Here is a 23,834-nt window from a genome sequence, read left to right as displayed (position 1 = left end):
CCCTGCTTCCAACAGGGTCTTCTTGGCCTGCCCTAGTATCTCCTTCTCTCAAAATACTTGGTTAGATGTTTCATTTTCAGAGCACTTTTCATTATCAACAGGGGAATCTAAACAAAGCTTCACTGATACACACAGATCAGAACTCTGGCCTCAGAACTGGCATCTAAGCCCTCTGTCATTTCCTTGAGGAAGCTACATACTGATGGATCTTCCTTCTCCGTCCACAAAGCAATCTTTTAAAACTCACTCCCTGCAAAGATAAGAAACATCTCAAACTACCTCAGATTCAGGGATACAGTGAAGACCTGGCTATTTCGTAAAAGGTGGCACCCCTACTGCAAAGCAGTCCCAAATCCTAACAAGCCCACAAAGTTGAGCCAGTCACCTATGTACTGGTGGAAGGTATTTGCATCTCTCACTCCTCTTGGCTCCAATACAAGCTTAAGTGCATCTAACAATATTGCATGCATATATACATTTCCAAAAACACATGGAATATTATGCTCATTAGGACTGCACAAATTTGTACTGTGCACTATGAAACGCTAATTAGGCCCCGATTACAAATGCCCTAAAGTAGTGAGTGATATCTATTGCACAAGTTAAATTAGATACTATGGAGGGGAGAGGGGGTAAGAGTATCAATATATTAGGTGTGATAAATAGCATCAATTATGAGCTTTGCATGAAAATGGGACATAAGATTCCAATGTTAGTGTTCTCTGCACCAAAGCCTGCATGCTCTGTTATTTACAAGGCACTTAACCCTCAGAAAGGTTTTTCCCAGGTACATTAAGGCAAGGGAAACCTGTTGAAATTTACCTGGGGAAGATGTTGTGGGGCTTGCGATTTGGATTTGAGCTGTACCAGGAGTTACCATACATTTAAAAAATAACTAGGTCAAACTTAATCAGGGGTTTTGGCCACTTACGTTCACATAACACAAAGTGTTAAGGATGGTACAAAGGTGGGCACTACAAACTAGAACACTTAAAAAATATATCCCACACGTTTTTGAAAAGCATCATTGATGGGGCTTTTAAATGCTGTAACTAATTCTAAATGACTAACAATTACGCCACAGCCCATAACATAATTAAGATATCTGCAAGTGCTGTGATTTAAAAAAAAAACATAACTGATGCCCTTCTGTACGTTTGAGACGTATTTATAGAGATTCTATTATACAACACATTGTAACCTTAGCAGTGCTTGAAAACTGTTTAGGTTAAAAATATTAATTTGTTTTCTAAATCACACCGGCTACGGGATATTTTATAGCTTTGCAGGATTGGGTTAGCTATTTTATCAATCCCAGAAGGATGAAAGGGTAAGTTGCCCTTGTTGGAATTCAAATTCAAACACATGTCCAGCGGGCGTTAGGTCTCTGTGAAAGTGGAGCTGGTTAAGGGACTGACAGTTCAAGCCAAACCACAACAAAGCTTTTTTACTATACTAGCATCATATTCAGAAAGTCACACAAAAGTATTGTGTGCTGGTAAACGAAGCATTAACAGAGCAGTAACTAAATAAATGTGCTTAAACTGCATTATTTGGTTCCAATTTTCAAACCCTTCCTTTGGCGGTAGGATGCTCAAATATCTTGTAAAAAAAATTTTTAAGACCAGTTAGGTCGACACTAGCCCAGAGTGCTTGGAGCGTGCAATTTGCCAGATATTGTTATGTAAAATTGAATCTGGTGTTTCACATTGCACCAGGTTTACTGGTCTAATGTGTATTAAAATAGAACATTTGTCATTCACTATGCTAAAATTCCTTGAGAGCCCCCAAATCAGGTTATGCTGAGAATAATGTTACTGACCCTGTGTGCTTTAAAATGCACTATTTGCCACATGTAGTCTCAAAGAATGGCTCAGTTTTATGCACTGCATCAGAAAAGTAAAGGCACCCTCCCACAAATAATTTTGACCCGGCTCTTATGATGTCTAAACCTCCACTAATCCACGTAATCCTCACCCTCAACCCTCCACCCCTAAAGTTTAAGCATAGTTGCGCCGCTGCAGAAACATGAGACAGGTCAGCATTTTCTTCCCTTACCCTAAATTAAACTGCTTGGTAAATATGCTAAAATGAACATAGATTTTATTATTATAACACTGGAATATTTAGAGGTCCATTTAATACAATGAATGAATCAAGGGCCAATAATAGGTGGCATAGGCCTTTCCGCTACAACATTCTATTATCTGGCTTTCAGTTTCTTCCTGTTTAATTTAGAACATTCTAACCTCAGTGGGTAGAATTGTCTAAAAGTATTATTGCCCTTTTGCCACCATCTATAATGCCTTCTACCCTGTTATTAGCCCTTAGCTGTAGTTCTGGCGTATAACCAGGGCTGGGATTATGTAGTACAAATTTTGCTGCATTGTTGAATACATTTTGCGGCAAGAAAATGAAATGTATGCATCGTAATGCAGCACATTTTGTGTATTACCTCATAATTTGGTCATTTTTACGCATGTTCACAAATTCAGTGTAAAGGTTACACCTCATTAGTACCACTTTGACACCCAAATGCAGAAATAAGCAACAGAAACATGACCAGTCAACCTTTGCAACACTTGCTGTCACGTTTTTAGTAATTTTCGGTCCGTTTGAGCTCAAAAATAATTTTTTGCTAAAATCGGCAGATTATGTCACAGGTGATGAATTATGTATTGTATTGCAGAATTTACATAGCACTTATTATCCTTGTGTGAGGCACCAAAACGCTAACCCACATGGGCAGCAGGCTATGCCATGTAGGGTGGTGTGGTTGGAAGGGTGTTGTCTTAGTATTGTGATCCTATGTGGGAAGTGTTTCCATGTCATGTGTGATGACTGCTGAGGTGTTGTTATAGTGTAAGTGGGTGCAGTGTATAGCAGTGTTGCGGATGATAATGTATGAGAGACAGACACGCACTTTATGTTTTTTTTGTACGCTGGGAGCTTTGAACAGCTTTGCAGGTCCCATTATGGTATTTCTTAAGGTTATACTGTGTTAAACTGGTACCTGCTCTGGGTTGTCCAGCCTGAAGTGTTGTTTGCAGTTGGAGTTGAGCTGGCAAGGTTGAAGGGAGAGAGTAGTGGGGATACCTGCTAGGATGGGCATTGTTACTATCACCCCATATCTGAGTGTCATTGTGTGATGTAAAGAAGTGGTGATAGTGTATAGATATTAGGGACCTGCAGTGGTGGCTAGGCTAAAGTCCTCCAAGTGATCAACGGGGTGTTACAGGTCTCTTCAGTTATTCCATGCCTGTTTATTTGGTGATGGCAGGTGTATTGGCTGTAAGTACTAGTGCTAGACAACCGCTGTAGCAGGTACGTTTTATGTGAATGTAAGAGGAGTAAGTTACAGTTGGTGGCAAACCGTTGAGTGCAGTTTTATTAGTATTAGTGTGGGCCAGAAATGTTATATATCAAATTACTCAACTATGTAATAACCCAGCAAACCATATGTCACCCCTTTGTAGCTTACCTACATATCCAATGTAGTTTGCTGGTTTGGTCATTTACAATCTGTGGAGTTTAAAGCTGAAGATTGCATTTGAAGGTGTGCCTGTCTTTCCAGGTTCAGTGGCAGCATGTGGGATGGTGTAGTTATCTTGGGCATTCCCATGTGTCAGCTGCCTTAAGTGTATACGATCTTGGAATTTTCGAATGCTTGCTGGTAGGGAGGCCTTGAGCTTTGTGGCTCGTGCTAAGAAAGCAGTGCCATCTATGGATTTCTTATGGTAAGGTGGTATGATAAGTGGTACAAGCCTGGAGCAGTGTCCTATGTTGTTTGTATTGCTTGAGTTTAACGTGGACAATACAAAGTGTCTTGAACATTGCCCTTCTAGCTACAGGTAGCCAGCATACTGATTGCAAGAAGTCATGCATTCTCCTTGTGAAGGGAGAGAAGAAGTCTTGCTGTAGCATTTTGCTTGAGTTGCATTTTGCGTATGATGAATGTTGAGTGCACCAAGGTATAGGTTGTTGGCATTGTCAAACTTACAGATTACAAGTGTGAGGATGGCTTGGAGTTTCTGTTGGTATCCAAGGTATTAGAAGATGCGACTTGGTGGTTTCACTGTGTAGAATGCAGTCTTTGTGACAGCGTTAGCATGTCGTATAAAGCATAGGTCTGAATCCATGGTTAACCACAGCATTCCGACTTCACTTCCTATTGTTTGAGGGACCTCATGTTCCTATGGCTGTATGGCAGTAGGCTGGCATTTTTGCCAGAGTCCGCATATCACGATCTGCCTTTGTGGTATTTAGGTTTAGATGGTTATTCATCTTCCACGTGTATGTGGCATGAAGGCAGCCATAAAGTTTTGAATTGCAGAGCTCTTCTGGGCCATCCATATTAAAAATGATTTGGGTGACATCTGCGTCATTGTAATGGGTGAGAATGGATTATTTCATCAGGTTCGATAGGTGGTGAATAATAGAGGGGACATGATGGATACTGAGAACACCACAGTATTGTGTATGAGGAGCTGATGTGAAAGGGGAGCTCATGTGAAAGTTGGTAGGCAAATTAAACTTTATCCCTGAGGTAAGAAGCAATCCTTTGTAGAAGCATTTTCACAGACTCCTAGATAATTAAGTCTTTACAGTAGTGTGTGGGGTGGACAGTGTCTAATGCAGCTGATGAATCCAGAAGCAATGGTTCAGCTACTCCGTTCTCGTCCACTGTGGGTTTTAGATCATCTCAAATGGATAGGACGGCTGACGCTGTGCCTCTGCATGGTCTGAAGCCAGGCTGTTGGTCTGACATCAAGTCATTATGGTCTGTAAAGTTTGAGAATTTGATAAGCTCTGCTCTTTTAAATATTTTTCCAAATAACAGTCCATATTGGCCTGTAGTTTGCTGGGGTGGATGGGTCAAGCTTTTTCTTCTTGAGGAGTGGATTAATGTTGGAGGTTTTCAGCTCAGGTGGAACAAACTAGTTCCAGGGACTTTTTGAGTAGGCATCTTGCTACCTCCACTGCAAAGGTTATGCGAAGGATACATTTAAAGATGTTGGGCGTGCTGGGTCTGAAGGTGATCCTGATGGTCTAACTGTAAAGAAAATATTAAGGAAATCTTTATCTGAAGAGATATTAAAAGTGTTTATTGACGAATGCTTACTTTTGTCTCTACGTGCTGGCTAGGTCATTTGTTGTGACATTGTTCACATTCTTCTTAAGGTAATTTTGAATCATTTACATTTTTTTAGGTCAATTCATTGGAGACTGTAACAGAAGTCTTTTGATTGTGGCATTTCTGTGTTTTGGCACTCTGGATTATAGAATTCTGCTAGAATCTTGATGATTTCTTTAGAAGGGCAGTCGGCTTCAGCTATGCAGGTGCAGTAGCGGTGTCTTTTGTAGTTCTCATGGCTCTTCTGCAGGCTCCATTATAGTGACATAGTGTGCTCCTTTGTATCCATTGATTTTCTCCACTTGCATGGAAGTACGTGAAGTTGTGTTTTCATTCATTTGAGGTCATTGATTCATTTGGTGCTCTTTTTGTAGTCAACACTGGATGTGATTATTTTTGGCCTCTGTTTTTCCAGTGCACTGGAGACACAGTTGTAGAAGGTGTGTACATCTTGCATGTTTAATGGTGTTCTTTCAAGATGGGAGTTGAGTTTGTGGAGGTCTAGTTTCTTCAATCGGCTGCACAAGTGCTATTTGAAGTCTTAGAAGAAGTGTCATTGATATGAGTCTTGATCTTAAACGTAATTATATTGCTTACAGGGGGGGGGGTAATGTAACTGTGACATATCTTAAAGGTGCAAATATGACATCTAGCGTGTGTCCTTCGGAGTTAGTTAGCCCAAAAACAATGTGTTGGATGTTGAGGGCTCCAAGGTTAGTTGTAATAGCTGTGATTTATTCTTCTTGTGAAACCATATGTTGAGGTCTTGACTGAGTGTATAGGTTTGGGTGGACAGATGGGTTTGGTCACTGTATCTTGTAAAACATCTTTCAAGTTGACCTGTGGGTGGTGGTATATATATTGAGAGGAAGGAAGAAGTTTTAGTTGGAGTGGGGTGACATCCTATCATCAAGGATTCACAGCTGGCCATGGTATATGCATTCAGTGTATGTAACTGACAAAATTATTTGTGAGCTAGAAAAATAGTACGACAAATACAAAAAATCCATAATTATTCGGGAAATGCTGAGGCTGCAAAATTGTATAATTCCAGTGGCCCTACATATCATTTAAATTCAGGGCATTTAACAGGTTATATTGCTTTGGACAGCAGATTTTAGAACTTAATTTGCACAAGGGATGAAATGAGAATCTCCTCCAAGGCAAAGATATTTGCTGTTAGGGCCTGCAGGGGTGAAAAGCTAAAGTGGAGTTACCAGCCTATGCACTAATGGTTCTGGCGAATGGAACGTGCACCATCACCAAACCGGCTGGATCTCCTTATCAATGTTTCATCTGAGGGTGAGTGATTTATTGTTGCAGGCTGTAGGCAAAAAAAAACATCAAGGAAAGACAATGAGTTATTGCATCCTGTCCATTTCTACTATGAAATGTTTCCCTCATTGACCCCTTCATGTGCTGCACTGGTGTGAATGGCCTGGATATCTCTTTTTGTCAGGATCTGTAACTGAATTTATTAGACAAGGAGTTTACGGAGATTTTAAACTGTGGTGGGCACAGATTAGTGATATGAATACATCCAGCTTGGCAGAACTCGCGGTTAGGATTGCAGGCACTGAGCAAGCATTCAGCAGGCAAGATTAAACAGTTATTGAAGTTGCAAAAAATATGTGAAATGCAACCTGCTGTCTGAAATAGATACATTTGGCTTTATGGGGGGAAAAAATGCTGACTTATCCATCTGGCGCCTAATGCGACAAGGCCAAGCGCGGGATGCGATGCTCGCCGTGGAATATGAGCTCCTGAAGCGCTTAAAGCTTTGAATTCTGATCCAGCCTCACAAAGCCTAGTTTAAACTTCCTAGTGCTTTTCTGCAGGTGATGCAAAGGAAAGAGATGATCAGAGGATAGAACATTTTCATAATTCGAGCTGACTATGGTACACACATGCTACAATTCCACATGCCTAGCCTAAAACTACCAACCTATCTATCGTGCATACACAGGTGCACGCATAGCCAAAACACACACACTGCCCAAAACAGGAGCACACATGTGCGTGTTACCCAGCACACAATCGTCATTCAGATCAGGACTTTCTCAAAGCCCTTGGCACCCGCCATGCTAATGCGGAACACTAAATCTGCGAGAACCCTATCTTGATCGACGCGGACTCGGCACAGAACTATTGGGTTTCTGATTTTAAATGGTAACTAGACAAGAAGGTTCCCGGGGGACTCGTCTTACTATCTTGCGTTTTTTCCCTACAAAGACTCCGTTTCCCGCTTCCTCTCCACCTGACTGGTTCCTCCATGTTATCCCTTTCTGCCTTTTATCTTGAATCAGCGATTTCCAAGGATACACCTTTTGTCCACGACGGTCAGACTGGCATGTTTTCCTGTTCCCCTCCCTTGAAGCCATAATAATGTAAACATTCAAAGAATGCCCGCGGGCCCCTGAAAGGTGACACGGCCGTGTCCATCAGGGAAACACTGCCGCTCGTTATCCCGGTCCGGGCCGGGGCTGTCACTCCGAGCGCGCGGGGATGAAACCGAGAGCCCGCAGGGGAGTGCTCCGAGAGGCGCAGGCTACCAGGAGGAGGCGACAGGCGACCTGTCACAGGCAATTAAAGGTGCTGGTCTTTTAAAGAGGGCACTCTGTGCAGTGTAAACAGTGTGGTTTGGAGCAGTTTGCAAAGCCAGACTCTGTCAAGAAATCATTGGAAAGAGTGAACGCATAAAATGAAGCGGAGGGCGCTCTAAAAACCTAGCTCCGTTGTTTTAAGTGGATGTAGCGCAGCGGATTCTTATTTGAATGCACACACTAAATTGCTCGGCACTTTGGAAAAAGCGATATCAGAAACTGCTTCAACTGGTTACGTTTGTTGCCTCGGCTTTTTGAGGGAAATCATTTATTTACATAGTTGCTTGTAACCCACATAAAATAATGATAGTTTATTGTATACCGCTTTCCCAGAATATGCAAGGAGTTCTGACACCATTTTCATGCGGAGTTAGCGCGATAGAATTAAAATATAAATATTATTTCCGTATGCTAAACTTGACAATTTGCGCTCGCAAACAAGGGTCGGAGGTCACGGACTGTGTAACGAATTAACACTTCGGGGGCTGATATAACGAATATCTCAAGTGAAGAAGTCCGCATGCAGTTTTGCGTCATCTGTTCGTGTCTGGTGCTGCTGTTAATTTAAACGCGCCGCTGGATATTATGGCCAGCGCTGTTGTGCCGCGGGCAGTACGCAATTACTTAAAAACGAGCTCACTCGCCACAAAACAACAAGTTTATTTTACCTCTGAAGTGTGGTATTTTCTGCATGCCTGGCATGAGAGACATGCCAGTAGTCTGGAGACCTCCTTGGGGGATATGCAAAGTGCCTCTCCTGTGCGCCCTTCGCCTCTTCCCCTCCCCCCTCCTCCCGTCCTCTGTTTCCAGGGGCTTCCCTGCCCTAGCAAACATTTCCCCGACCACAGACATTCTGAGAAGTCCTGCGGCGTCGAGAGTGTGCCCACGGCGTGTTTTCTATGAAACTGTGAATTAAATACACAGGTTCCTCATCAGCTGTGCAACGCGCCCCATTACCCTCGGGCCAGTGTCGAGTAAATGTGTGCAGACATAAATAAATGTTTTTCCAGTTTTCTAAACAACCACAACTGTATGTGTTGTCTGTTTAAAAAGTATTTGAGTGAAAGAATGGCGCGTTAGATAACCCCCAAGGTGACCAGAAGCGTGCCACAAAGCGGAATTCACAACTACTTAAACAGAGTCTCCAGATTTAGGCCTGGAGGTGGCATTACATTCTGAGGGAAAGAGTAATGGCACCGAGTTTCCGAACTCCCAATGTGGGTTTTATTTCGTGATGCTGAGCTAAGCTCTGAATCCAAACCTATGAAGGAGGTAAAGGACAGACTTTCATTCGAACACAACTTTATCTGCTCCCCCATCGAGCGAGCACAGGTGTGAACAAACCACCACAAACAGCATCCCCAGTGGAACACAGATCACACACAATAACATCACCTATTGCATCATTCTTTGCATCCTACACAAAATAGCTCCACTTACATTCTTGGCACCTATGTGCTCACTAAGCATCAATTACACATGTTAATCCAGCGCAGCCAAGAGCGCTGCACACGCATTTCACACTTGGGCTCGTCACACACGAGTGCCCAGTGTCTTCCACACACATCCAAGCATCCATGAGCACTCAGACACCCTTACAACCTGTGCGCTCAAGTCGTGTCTGCCACTTATGTGCCCTCGGCAATCAAACTTGGTATGAGTTGACCTGCACACACCCTTAGATTGTCTGCACCCCATGCACACCCCTACCACAGTTGTGCCCTTCACACACACTTGTGCCCACTAAGCCTTCTGCACACAATCTTGGCATCTGCATAGTTGCCACCAAAGTCTTACTCCCAATTAAAAACACATAACACTACAGGTATTTATCTGCACTCTAAACATGCTCCTAGCAACCACGTGACCATCTGTGGTACTCTTCTTCAACAGCCTCCTTCTGTCCATGTTACCTTGAGACGGACATTCAACTGGGTTCCAGAATACAGATACAACTAGCTATTCACTACGTCAATTTCAATCCAAAAAGTCTGTCTTAATTACTGTAGCGCTGAGAAACATTCAAATATTTGTCAGTTATGTACATTTCAAAATGATATTCCCACAGCAACAAAAACTCTTGACACACACTCCCTGTATTCACAACTGTGGCATCGAGTCACAGACAATTAGCTCAAGAGTTTCACCTGCTAAGACTAGAGGCTCAAAAGCCCACCTGGGAAATATGGAATGAGAGATACCAAGGCACCCTCTTAGCAGCCGCCAGTTTGTCGTCTGTGGTTGGTCTAAATACACTCTCACTGGCAGCCATCAACGCCACCATTCATGGTACACAACTCCGTTCTATACTGGACGAATCATGAGCAGACAACTGCACAAGAGCGCAGGCCACTGTTAACAGGTAGGATGACCTAAAAGACCCTGAAAGTGCCCACCGTCAACAGAAGCCAGGACCTGAAACAGAAGTGCAGACGATCCAGTTTGGGAAACACGGAGCCCGATTCGGAAGAAGGGTCAAAGTGGGATGGGGAAGGAGTCAACTTGATAGTGAGTCACGTGGCCTGCAATAGTGGGAAACTGGCATTCAACGGGCACAGGTTAATAGGTTTCCTTGTACCCAACTATGCATTTGAAAGTAGCCTTGAAGATTAAAAGGTCTGCAGAAGCAGCTCTAGATCACAGCTGGAGAGTAACCTGGATTAAAGGCAGGAATCAAGAGGAGAGGCACTATACCCAATCTTGCTAATCACAAGCCCTACAGAAAATCCTTACAATGGACAATACAAACATACCAAGAAAAGAATGGCCAAGGAACAGCGCCCATGGGAAATCTTAGTAGGGAATATGAACACATACCTTAGCACATGTGTTAATCAGATTCTATTAGTCCTGGAAGGCATACGCGATTTGTAGGTTCAGTGAGTAATATTAGCAGTGCTCACTGATGCTACATATCACAGTGGTATCTTGTCGGTGTCTTGCTTTAGGGTAGCGGGGGGGGGGGGGGGGGTTCAGCAATTCAGACATGCACATCAAGATACAAATAGAAATGATGCCCACAGGCACGATTGCTGGCAGCGGAATTAATCAATGGAAGCAATTTTTAGAAAAATAAATGAATATATTTTTCGTAATAGATTCATCATTATTTACACCCGGCCAGGTCACTAATAGAAATAACCTTTCCCTTTATGTACATATGCCAAACACCAATTGATATGCTCTACGAATACTTATTGTCAATAAGTGCACATCCAGCATTTGACTCCACTGCATTTTAAGCATGCATAAATTATGCATTAATTATATCTGTGCAATTCTCAAGTCCTCGATGAATTGTCACTGGTGAGCAGCTAAACATATATGTAGCACCCAATGCTAAGCGAAGCCACAAACTTCAACTGAGGTACCTCCCTGTCCAGAGTGTGGCAAGGTTTTCCCTCAGCGTCTGGGGGCCACTGAACTGGACATGTTCCCTTGTAATAAGCTGAGGTCTAATCTACAGAGGTGCCCTCAACCCACACTTCAGCTACTTCCCCAATGCCAAATTCATAATGACGCGGTCCTGCTGAAGGCCACATCAATGGAAGAATGTGCGCAACATTAATTCCGACACTATGCTCGTTGGTATCTGCTTCTGGTGCAGGTGCTATGCGCTAGTCGAGAGCAACCAGGAAGCCCCAGGTTTTGTCACATGGGTTTTGTTTCTATAGAAGATTACCGAAGGATGTTTGTCATGCTGGACCGGACACCACACTACTTTCTGTGCACATACTGTTAACTTAGGTGTGCATAAAAATACATTTGCAAGGACAAACATCGCAATTCTGATTCACAATATTAGTACAGCCAGAATTTTATCTATGCAAATTTTAGCTCCAACACAGAAAATTCCACCACTGAGGTAGAATATCTCCGAATGTACAGATTCATGGCTAGGGGTGGGTTAGAGGAGGTTCTGGGGAGCTACACTACCCATTCCAAAAAAAGAGAAGAGCAGGTTATTCAAAGCAATAAAGAAAAGCGGACTATATAAACTGGCTAGGAAGCCAAGCATGTTGGTTTCCTTCCTACACCGTGACCAGGTGCGGGAGGAAGAAGGGGGCGAACCAAGCTTTGCCCATGTGCAAAAACTGCCACATATTTCACGGATAAGAGCGGAAACAGAATTGTGCCTGGGATTCTAATCATGGGGATTATGTGCTTTTTATCCATTATTCATACACAGAAGAAGGGCAAAGGCATGCCTAACTCAGCCTGTAGTTAGTGTGCTGCAAAACATGTGCTAGACCAATCCGCAATATTTTGCCCGAGTAACCAAGCACTAAACACACACTTAAAAAAAAAAAAAAAAACACATTCCAAATATAAGATTTATTTTTAATGCAATATGCAGATAGGCACTTCAGTATATGCCAGTATATTTTCAATAGTATCCGATTAAGGAAGGGAGACGAAAAGATCCAAAAATGCAAGAATTTTTCCATGAGAGGCGCTGCTCGCCTCACTGCCCAAGTTAATTTGTAATCCAGCGACCTCTGACCTCCAGCTGGATGACCTCTGCTACCCTCTGCTTCCCAAGAGGAATGGCCTTCCTTCCCCCCTTTCCTGAACAGAGTAAAATCCTCTCTTACGACTTCCCGAAATGAAACATTCCAACAGCTTTGAGATTAATCCAGGAACTTTTCTATAGCTGTAAGAATCCCTATGTCTAAAGTTTCATATATTTATTCAAAATTAAATGTGACTGAGTGAAGAGTTTACAACATTAACCTACCTCGTAGACTGATGACCAGGGCTAATTCGTCTTATGATCAATAGGAAAATGAAGGCAAACGTAATGTTGCGTTCCACAGAGCAGTGAGTGGCTTAAATAAGACTAAAATGAAGAGTATTACCTGTACTGTCCACAGGAGGGCGTCAGAATCCCCTTGTGCCGCAGAGCAATGTTTGATCTCTTCGACCCTGATTGATGGAGCCGTGTGGCAGACAAAGCTCCACCGCATGTCAAAGGGAGAGTTAGAACCACGGAGGGGAGAAGTGGTGTTCATAAACGCAGCCCATTCGCTAGCGCTCATGCGGATAGTGAGGAAAACATGTTGATAATCCATACACTTTGGTACTGGCCAACGACATTTTATCTCCCAGGGCGCCGCAGCACAGATCTATGTATTTTTCGATAAAGCGCGAGATGCCCTCAACCAGGTCATCTCACGCTTTGTGCGTAGATGTCGGGGGCAGGGAACTGAAGGAATCCTTAAGAAGGCAGTGTTGAAAATGGTGGGTGTTACATCAATTATAAAATTTCTGGTCATCATCTAAGGTGGGATTCCGTTTTGGAATCTGTCCAATCAGATTCTCAGGGAAGGACAGCAAGAGAGATTTCTATAGATCAGGTTCCTTATGAAAGTAAACAGCGAGTGTCCCAATGATAACACTTGTACTTCTGGAGATCAAATAGGGGACACCTTGAAAAACAAACAAACAATCACGCTCACCACATTGCTGGCATCCCTGGGCTGTGTAGCGGACCACTCAGAAGCAATGGAAAACTGGAAGGAATCACAGCATTTGAAGAGCTGGAATTTTACTCTCCATGAAATACAATTTTTTGCCCAATCTGATCCTGGCAGAGAGACTTCAGACTTATGGGGTGACTAAGGGAAATGATTGAGGTGCTGCAGGGGGCTCAGGTAAAGGCCCTGGCCAGGATTGTGTCAAGAACAGAGGCTACAGCCTCCGACCCATTGGCAGTTTCTTTATATGGGCGGAGGAGCATAGCCCCCCCCCCCCCACCCCCCCACCACAGCAAGTCACATGTAGCAAATGTGAAAAATAAAATGGCAATGAAATGATTTCACAGCCACAGCCTGCCCCCGAGCAGAGTGAAACGCAAGACGCGCCTTCTGCGGTTGACTGGCAGTACGGAGGACTGGAGTACTGGCCAGACACTCCGAAGTGCATGTGTCAGTTTGGCCGACTATCTTGCAACGACCAGCCTGAAATGAGCACTTTGAAGCTCTCCAGCCCGAGCTGTGTTAAACAGCTGTGTGGGGAGCAAGCACAGGCCTCCAGGGCATCAAAGGAGTGCCTAACCAGCCCGCTCCATCTAATACTGGAGCTTCTCTCATGCTGGTTAATAGCATGAGAGCAGCTTCTGGATTGGTTGGGGGAGAAAAATATTCGACTCTGAGCCACAGACTGCAGAAGAACACAGAGGAGGACGCGCAGCCTGTGGTTAAGTAACATTTAATTTTATTGTATTTATTTCAAATGTTAGTGTAATGCATGTCAATGAAGTAACTTAGTTTGTGTTTATGTTGCATTAAGCGCCTTGTTTTATTTTTGGCTTTTGGGGGCATGAGGTTGCTTTATTTTTTGCTTTTGGGAAGCAGTGGGGCACTATGCTTGCCACACCACTTTCATCTTAGCAACTGCTCCAACCACAACCTTACACTGGCAGAGACCCACTCAAACTGGGGTTGAGACAACTCCAGTCGAGGCTCAGCCAGAAGCAGTGTGTCTGCATTTGGGGTGTAGATTAGGCTTGGGCAGAGTTTGCAGCGTTCCGCGTGACCAAAAAACACTGCAGAGTTCCGCAAGTGGTGGAGTGCAACACAAACTGCTGTTCACGCGGATCTTCCTGCCGCTTAGACAAAACTCCTCTGCACTACGTGGAGTTTTCTGCACTCCCCAAGCTCCGCGGAGCGCAGAAAACTCTGCGAACGGAGCTAAGTTCACTGCACAGGCCTAGTGGAGAGGAGATGTGAGAACGCGGAGGCTACGAACATACTCGGAAATGGATAGTGAATGGACAGAGAATTAATTAAAAAGAATTACAATGGAAATACGAGGGATGATAATCAGTGTAAAGACTTGAATACTTATGAAGGGCTAGATGGACTTAATGGTCTATATATTAAATATACACACCTGAACAAAAATTAGATTTGTATTGGCAATCAGACTGAATCATTAGTATCCACAAATAAATGCTAAATAATCTAAAGATGTAACAAACTCATCTATGAAACTGGATTAATCATTGTGCTGTACAGCGATTTTCTTCCACGTTCGTTGGGCCCAATTCCACTCATGGTACTCATTTCTTGGACAATTTCCTCCTGCTAAGATGAGGAAATAATTGTGCAAGGAATATTTCGGTCTTACTGTACGCCTTCCCACATCTGAATGAAAACCATTGAGTGACTCTGTATCCCAAAGCATTGCTCCGCCTGAGGATACAGCTCCAAGTCCGGAGACTTATCCAAGCTATTGTCTGGCCGACTTTCGACTGTAGGGTGGGAAGCAACTCCTGCTTTTGACCTGGGAAAAAATAAGACTTTCCTCGGCCACTGGTGAGCTTACAGGGTGGTAAGCATGCAAAGAAGAGTGGCTTTTTCAATGGCAGTTGACAATTCTTATGTAAAGTCGCATTCTACGTCTGCTCACCTGTCTGCCTGGGTGGGGGCAACGTAGGGTTGAGGTAATCATTGCAATAGTGTCTGTCTCTGCAGCATTCAATAGACCTCCTCTGGTGGGAGACCGGGGTGTCCTGCAATAGAAGCATTCACAATACAGCTTGTAACGATGGTACCCATGGCTGGCAAATTTTCAAAGAGGGGATCAAGCAGGTTACTGTCAATAAGAATGCAACTGACAAGCAGATTATATACAACATAAAATAAACACTTATTGTTAATATAACAAACTGCTCTGTCATTCACACAAAGGCTAAAAACAAATCTACTACTGACGTGCCCAAGTGAATTTTTTAAACCCAATTATTTTGTTAATATAAACTGCACTCATCTTTTCCAGGTGCACTGTTCCTCACACCTCCCAGCTACAACAATCTGCATCATTGTGCTTTTCCGAAAACATGGCGGAAATAAACTGCGACCAGCGGGCAGAGAGAACATCTTAGGAAATGCCTTTCATAAAGGAGACACCATAACGGAGGTTTTAAAAATTGGATAGTGAGTCATGGATAATTTGCTGAATCAGTAATTCTAGTCTTTGTATGTTAGATAGGTCTACTGATCAACAAGTAATAATTGATGTGTTGCCCCTCCTTTTTGGCTGTCATATTAGCACACGGAAACTGAGTGACCCGACGCGCAAGGACTGGCGGGCGGATCCAGTCTGCTGATGCTTTCCATGCTGGCATCTCCCAAGAGCTGCTGGTCCTCAGATTCTCCCTCACTGGCGCAGCTGCAAGTGTCCATTTGCTGTTTCAGCCTCCGGTGCTTCAGTAAAGAATCCTTTTGCATGCATTTATTTTCCTCTACGCGTAAAAATATTTTCTAATGTTCCTGTAGTTTTACATATATAACAGCTAAATAATGCATGGTGCCCCACATGATGTATTTTTTGCTATATTTGATTGTGTGGTTAAAATATCCACCACTATGCCTTTCGGGCAAGTAGGATTGCTTTATTAGACAGTTGCAAGGGCACGCGTAATGTAACTCAACTTGTGTTCCAGCACGAGAAAACTTTGTGCCACTTTCAGATGGACCAGAAATTGAGACATAGAAATTGGACTTGTTTCAAACAAACTCTTCAGTTCCATCTTTCATGCCAACCTATGTGATCGCCATTAGGATTATAAGGTTTCTGGTCTTTTTTCAATGAGGGATGTATTTCTGCTCACGCTTCTTTACAGTACATGCGGCATGAGTGCTAGACAGAATGATTTAATGAAAGACAGCTCTATGGCCAAACAACTAAAGAGCTGTGTTTAGGTCTTGTCAGAAAAGCTCAGCACCCTAATCACCTCATATTGAAGGCAGTCATTGAGAAATGAGCCTCAACTGAGTAGACGCTGTCACAAAAGTATACCAGGAGATTTCACACTGGCACGGCGGAGACTCAACCGTACCCAAGAGAGATCTGCTACTGGGCGAGACTCTCTGGTCAGAAAGGCAGCCACTACCCACAGCATTCCAGTCCTTGTGTAAGGGTGACTCTTCACTGTAGACAAAGGCCTTAAACCTCTGGTAACCATGTCACTCATTAATATGTTAAATAACTATGGAACCTGGAAATATTTCTACCTCTTAGAGCACACCGCTGCCAAAAAGGCAGACATAGCTCCTAGCTAGTTCCCTTCTTGGGTAATCTTATTTTATTTTGAGTCAAAATGACTTAAATGGTCCACCACAAACATGAGGTCCCAATCAACCAGCCAGAACAAGGCACATTAAGCAAACTAAGTGGATCAGGGGTTGACAATTCCATCTTAAGAATTATTAGTACTTCTAAACTCTGCTGCACCCAGATGCAAATGAAGAGGCTTGGCAGGTTTGTACCCCGACATCCTCAATTTACTGTTAATGGCCCAAGTCATTCCCAATAATTGGGAGGTTCCATTAGAGTTCTACTGATAAGAAACTGATTCACTACAGTGAAGGCGTTCTCTGGTGTCACCCCCTTTTGTGAGATGGGGCAGTGCGCTAGATGATCACTAGATATCCCATGTCCCTCCATCCAGGGACACTGCAGAGGTCTTCTTCCACAGTACTTCTAATTAGAGCAACAGCTATGTTTCACAATTTGAAAATGAGACATCTGCATCCTCTGGATCAAACAGGTGAGAAGCATTCATGAGTTACAAAGGAATTTACAAGGGCTTGCTCTAAAATTCCCATACCGTCCATCAATTTTATAGCATGTCGCAGATTAACTCTTATTTTAACACTCTCCATCTACTCGGCCGGATTAAGGTGTCCGACAGGCTGGCCTTATTCCACAGTGAACAAGCAGCACGCTGTAGATGCTAGAGGGGCAGGAGCAGAACCAACCTGGACTGACGTGCGCTACAAAGCACGGCCTCAAAGCTTTAATGTACTGAGGCACAGCTGATTTTCCTGCCCTGCGGCGACCCTATGGTCTCAAGAGTTGGTAACTAGAATGGCAGAAATCATCAAGAAGCATCACAGTTATTAGAGTCAATAAACATAGTCTCACCACATGATGGAGAATAAGGATGTGGTCTGCCTATAATTCAGTAAGGCTATTTATATCACTCAAGAGAGAACATTAACAGGTAAGCTAGAGAACAACATCATGCGGTGCATGGATCAAGGTCCTTTGCCATACCTTGAATCCATTAGCATTTTCTTGACATTGTACAGTGCTCCGCTGCATTCGTTCCATATAAATATCACATACCTACCTGCACGCCACACCATACCATGCCATTCATTCGGTGCACTTGAAGGGGCCCCTAGCAGCTATATGGTGTATACTTTCTAAATTCACAGAGTTCCAATCTTTGTGCACATTAGTGCACGTACAGTTGGTGCCTTTTAAATGTGGAATATGCACGTGTAAAGACTTAGTCCAATCCATCAACCATTGAGCAATAAAAAGATATGCCCCAGGACAGTCTCTTAATCTAAGAGACGTCAGCAGCAATGCTATTGCTTTGTTGAAAGAATTCGATTTTGAGGCATCCAGGTGCATAGGAAAAGCATTAACTGTGCATAACTGTATAACAGAATGAGTAATCATTATTAACACAAGCACACTCTCTCCCTCTCAACCCTGTGCTCATCACCAAGGATCACCTTTCCAAATTAAAAAACAGAGCCCCAACAGGTGGACGCACTCACTGCTACCGATTACTTTTCCTTGAATGCAAACTTTTGGAGCAGACAGATAGGTCTTTGTTCGGCGCCACTCTCCTTACCCGGCACTGGAAGTCGGATCCTTCTAGTCCCAGACATCCAGAAGTGCGCAGAATTGCTCCAGACTCCTCCTCTTCTATTTTAGTGAAACAGTACCCTGTCGTGCTGAAGATAGGAAAGGGCAAATTAGATTGCACGGTGGCAGAATAAGGGATGCACAGGTGGAAGCACTTTGTCAATCTATATGCAGACACTTCCGACCGTAGATGCAACCATACATGTACAGATGCCGCCGAGGTATGTGCGCTTGGGTCATGAATGGCGAAACTCAAGAAAGGGAGCCTGTACATTTACTCATCAGAGTCACAAGGGGCACTTACCTCACCATCAGTGTTATCTTTGGGGATCTCATCAAACCGAACCTGATGAACCTGGAGGTTTGTGCTAATGAGTTTCCTTTCCATGGTATGGTTACGGAATTGCACTAGCTTGGCAATCGGCATCTTCCCGGGCAATATTTTTCACAAATCTTAGTCATAAACAAATAAAATACTGTCCTTACATACAACAAAATACTATTCATTTTTTAAAAGGTCCACCATGAATAATGTCGAAATAGTGACCATTTTAAAAGCTTTGCCATTGCCTTCCAATGCCTGCACTTCAACAATGTCTGCATGAATTTTACCCCGCTCAACAAAGTCTATGGGCCAAATCGGTGTTTTTAATAGTTTAATACAAATTAAATGTACCGCTTGAACTGCTGTTCCTAGTTGGCACCTGATATTCTGAGCTAAACTCTGGTACAGTATATTTACTTGCAACACTTCAACCCCCCCCCCCCCCCCCCCCCCACACCGACAGGCGGTGTCGCCTGATAAAAAGCCACAGGGCTGGGATTAAATTGATCAATTAACTCCTTGAAAGGCTCATCAGCAATGTGTGCATGTATGTATGGACATGGATTTAGATAAAGCCACTTTGACAAAAGACAACATAGAAGTAGCAAGAGCATCATAGGCCATAAATCAAGCAAGGTAAATAAGCCCCCTGACGCTCCGAGGGTAGCAAGCAAAAGTCATGAGTGGGGTACAGTGCGTCAGTCACACCCCTGAGCCCCACTACCGATGCACCATAGATAGCCACGCCCTTGGGCTGCAACAATCTCTGATATTTTAAAGTATTAATCCCAGGTTATATCAATTCAATCACTTTGTAACAGTGGTTAAAAATGGCCACCATGTTTCTACGTTCTCCTTAGGAAGCAACTCAATATATTGACACAGACGGGGTGGTAAACAAGGATGCTGTGCCTGGGATCCAGCAATGCAAACTAGTGAATTTGAGGGAATTTCCACATCACGAGGATGGAGAGGAAGAAGGCTAAGAGAGTGGAGGGAAAACATTTGGAAGCAGTGCAAGATGTAGGTTAGAATTAGGAGATTCTCCAACCTGGTTGTTCAAAAGATTTATTTCCAATAATACATTCCTAATATTTAAAAAGGGAACATTGCCACGCTGTTGCAGTTTTGTTCACATGACCTCCACAGCTACTGTAGAAAAGCCACCTGCTGAACCAGTTTCCCTTTTTACGTCACCCCATTTTGACCACACCAAGGATTCCCACCCAATGAAAAGCTGCCAGAATCCTCGTGTTTTCTGAGAATATCAAACTATATTGCAAGTGTATTTTGCACCTCTATTAATGGCATGGGAGCCTAGGAACCAACCGACAAGGTAGCGACAAGATACAGAGTAGCATGGAGATGTAGAGGTGCTCATTGTAGTTCTAAACTAACAGTTTTAAAAACATGCGCATCCTCCTTCTGAAAAAGGAACATCAAATCACTGCACGTGGGCCCAAACCACTCACACCCCGCCCTTGAATTATTTCAGGGTGGCATTTAAGCAGCTATACCACAACAGTTAACTAACTAATGAAATACCCCATTCCTATTTAGAAAGTTCACAAACTTTAAGACTGCCATGTTTCAAAGCCTCTACATTTGTGTGCAGCCTGCCACCATTGTGTGTGCATTGTTTACTTGATATTTGCTGGTGCAATTAGAACAGGAGGCCAGAATTGTTTTTCTTAGTGAAGGTTCAATGAGATTTCCAGGGAGAGAGAGAGAGAATGGGAGTCATTTTTTTTTTTTTAAACAAGGTTGCTTCCAATAGACACATTCGTCTTTACTTAGGAAGCTTTTTCTTGCGGCCGGTCTATTGTTCTCCTGCCTTATCCCTAATTTTCTAAGATTGTATTACATTTGTGGTAAAAAGCTTTGATCCTGTGGCAAATTACACCTTCGAGACTCTTCCAATGCAAGTCATTCCTTGGCACAAATGTCAAGAGCTTTTTTTGTAGGAAAGGATGGAAGGGCAGCCAGAAGGCGAATGGTTTTCAATAGGTTTTCGCAGGCAGAAATCAGGGCTGTGAACTTTGAAGTCTAGCGAGGTAATACTTCAAAGAAATTCAACATAAATCAATAAGGAATTTGGTACCTTTAAGGCAGGTTCACAAGTGGCACTCCAGAGCCAGAAGCTCCATGTGTCAAGGTTAGAGATCTCCCTATGAAATGCCAAGCCTCTGTCCATGCTTGTGAAAGACCTAAACTTTTCCTTTTGCCTCACCAGCTAATAACAGCGCTCACGCGTCTATTGAATCCCTGAAGAAAAGGGTTGGGGGATATGGCGACTCCCGTCCTGCATCACAGTGAAACAAATGACACCACCTCAACCCAATAAATCTTCAACACACTGCTGAACGTACCAACAGCCAATTTCTCCCCGTAGGTAGGAGTTCCTCCTCAGTGAAAGCTCCAGTTAACTGTAATTCATAGCTTACTCCACCTCACTGAAAATCATCAGGAAAACGCATAAAACTTCACAATTTGGCTAGATGCCCTTTGAGAGGCCAGCACTAAACGATGCTTAAAGGTAGTGTGTGCTTGAAAAGTACGGTCACCCAGATCATAGCACATCAAGACTGCGCTCTGGAAGACACTCTATTATGCAAAACTTAAAAGTGTACAAATTCACCTTTTCCACGCATATCACTAACCACAACTAAGCACCCCCTTCCAGTACACACTTCATGAACCACAACACTTGCTGGGCAACCCTGAACACCAGGCATTTGGAAAATCACTACAAGCGGACCATATAAGCTGTACAAACTAAACTAAATAAGTGACCCGTTGCTCAAAAACTAGGAAGAAAAGACTACCATGACTGAATTACCCACATCAATGAAAACAAGCATTGGCATAGCCAATAGGTCTCGCCTTTGGGACCTTATAAGTTTTTAGCCATGCAACAGTTGCATAACTAAATACTTATAAGGTCCCAAAAGCGAGACCTATTGGCTATGCAAAGCGGCCGTGCGGCCGCTAAAGTGAAAGTAATCGCGGTAAAGCGCGGCACCCGCGCACATGCACTGTAGCTCCAGGCTGGCCTGGTAGCACTTTTTGGAGCCCTCTCAATAAGTCTCGCCAGACCAGCGCATGCGCTGGGTCAGGCGAGACCTAAAAAGTATACAGCAGTCAGAGTTGTAAGCTTATCGAGTAAATGGAGGATCAAATCTTCGGGCATGCTCTACATCATGCCTCCTCTTAAAAAAGAAAATATCAAAGTCACAGGCGGGAATGAAAACTGCTGCAAACCTGTGCCAGGAGTCTAAAGGCAGCGACCTTCACTGAGTAACTCGGAGATGACTGCAGCGGTACTCACGGGCAGGTATTGTTGACTGTACCCTCAGGGCAGGAATGATAACAGCTACAGTTGAGAGTCGGTTGAGGAGCGAGGGGCACCGCAGTCTCTCCGTCTTCTTTCCTGCTGTCTATGTTCTTCTGCACTGCATTCCGGAGGTACATTTTCTCTTGCAAGTGGGCTAGGAGAGAATGACAAACTGTTATTTTTAAGGCAAACTACGAGGCAGTTTCAAAATTATTGTGCCAAATATTGTGCGGGTGCAATGTTTAAATATCACAGTTCGGACTGAAGAAGTCAGGACAATACATCCAACTGGATGAATTGTCTTACATGTTGGGAGAAAGAGATGTTAGAGTTGGAGACAAAATAGAAAAGGTCCTTGAACGCGAGACACAACTGCAACGTGTTACAGGATAGGTGCCCTACGTTTCAGACAGTTTGAAGATAGTTGACTGGACACCAGTGGCACTCACCTACCTCTGGGAATATTGCTCCTCTGTGACCTTTGCACACAGTCCGAAGCTTGTGTCATCTAATATCTAAAGAACTGGGTGGACATTTCCAACCTGCATCCCTCTTCAGTTCGCCTCAAACACCTTTTCCCTGCTGCCTACCCCTTAGAAGCAACGTGCAATTTGCAAGAGCACCTTCCATCATGTCACTATTCATATGTAGCCCAGGATTTCTTTACTTCCCTTAACTGTGTTGTCTGGTTGGATTTTATTGAAGCAACAATTTCATATTGATGAGCATGCGGTAGGTTAATTGGGGGTTGTGTTTTACATACCTGCAGGAATAATCAAAATTGTGCATAAAGAGGGAACCACTTTGCTTAAAGTATGAGAAAAATAGCTAAAATAGCTACATGGTTATTATAAACTGTAAAAACTGAAAATAGCAAATAACCACTAGCAAAGAGATTTCCCAAATTAGAAGCAGGAATGAAATGTGACAAGCTTATGTAGCTGGTAACCATCATACAAGCACATCAACTAGTTGCTTACTCAACTATAATTCTTCATGTTAACAGAAATCTCTATGACCTGCACTCAAATTTACCGCCTCCAGTAGCAGGATCACAGAGTCCATTGAAAAGAATTCACCAAATCAGTGGGGTGTTGCGCTTGCAATTGTGGTGAAAGGTTCTACCACAGCTTAGGCTTCAACAAGATACTCCAAATAATGGGACCACTGAAGAAGCCAGTACAGAGGACAAAGTAGAGCCTGGGGGAAGTCCTGTGGATGGATCCACTGAATGTATTCTTTGTGGAGAGAGAAAGACTGATTGCACAAGCAACAAGCTGCCAGGAAGCCTGGAACTGAACCCGGGGATAGAATGGGCAGGTCTCTGTCAAAGTACAAGTGTGTATCTGGGAGACTGCATCCAAGGACAGGTTCATGTGCCAAACGAAGCACCAGCATGTCAATGGAGGAAAGAGAATAATCTGATATTACTGAATTACTTTGGATGAGGACAGGATTCTTCCTCTTGGAGGTTGCAATTTTGCATCTCAAGGCGTAGAATTTGTGGAAGAGACGCAGGGGGGGGGGGGGTGTTCAGCTAAATCCTGGAGTGTCACACAGAGATCAAGGGAAGAGACGTGTGCGTACTGTTTTCAGGAGTGATATACCGCATGGCAAACCAAATGGAAATACAAGTCCACAGATGTCCATTCACAATTGAATCTGTACACAGGAGTGATGCTCCACTTAGACACATGATCAAAATTCTGGTCAGCATTTTGCACGAGCCCTGCAGAGACGCTAATCTGGTTTTATACTCTGTGAAAG

The 23,834-nt window shown here is 43.4% G+C and overlaps 1 protein-coding gene across 2 annotated transcripts in view; it reads right to left on the bottom strand.

Moving 5' to 3' along the window:
• The window catches only part of BMPR1B (bone morphogenetic protein receptor type 1B), a 308,301-nt gene that overhangs the window by 65,157 nt on the left and 219,310 nt on the right, over positions 1–23,834 (bottom strand). For both annotated transcript variants that reach the window (XM_085641155.1, XM_085641154.1), the window contains exons 2-4: positions 22,062–22,221; positions 18,395–18,497; positions 15,151–15,253 (exon numbers count right to left, since the gene is read on the bottom strand). In XM_085641155.1, coding sequence (XP_085497281.1) covers positions 15,151–15,253; positions 18,395–18,497; positions 22,062–22,221 — 366 coding nt within the window. The remainder of the gene's footprint in view (positions 1–15,150; positions 15,254–18,394; positions 18,498–22,061; positions 22,222–23,834) is intronic.

Source organism: Triturus cristatus, chromosome 2_2 (assembly GCF_964204655.1).
Source record: "Triturus cristatus chromosome 2_2, aTriCri1.1, whole genome shotgun sequence".
NCBI classification, from domain to species: domain Eukaryota; kingdom Metazoa; phylum Chordata; class Amphibia; order Caudata; family Salamandridae; genus Triturus; species Triturus cristatus.
The sequence above is the reverse complement of the archived record's forward strand: the minus strand, read 5'-3'. Positions and strand labels throughout refer to the sequence as shown.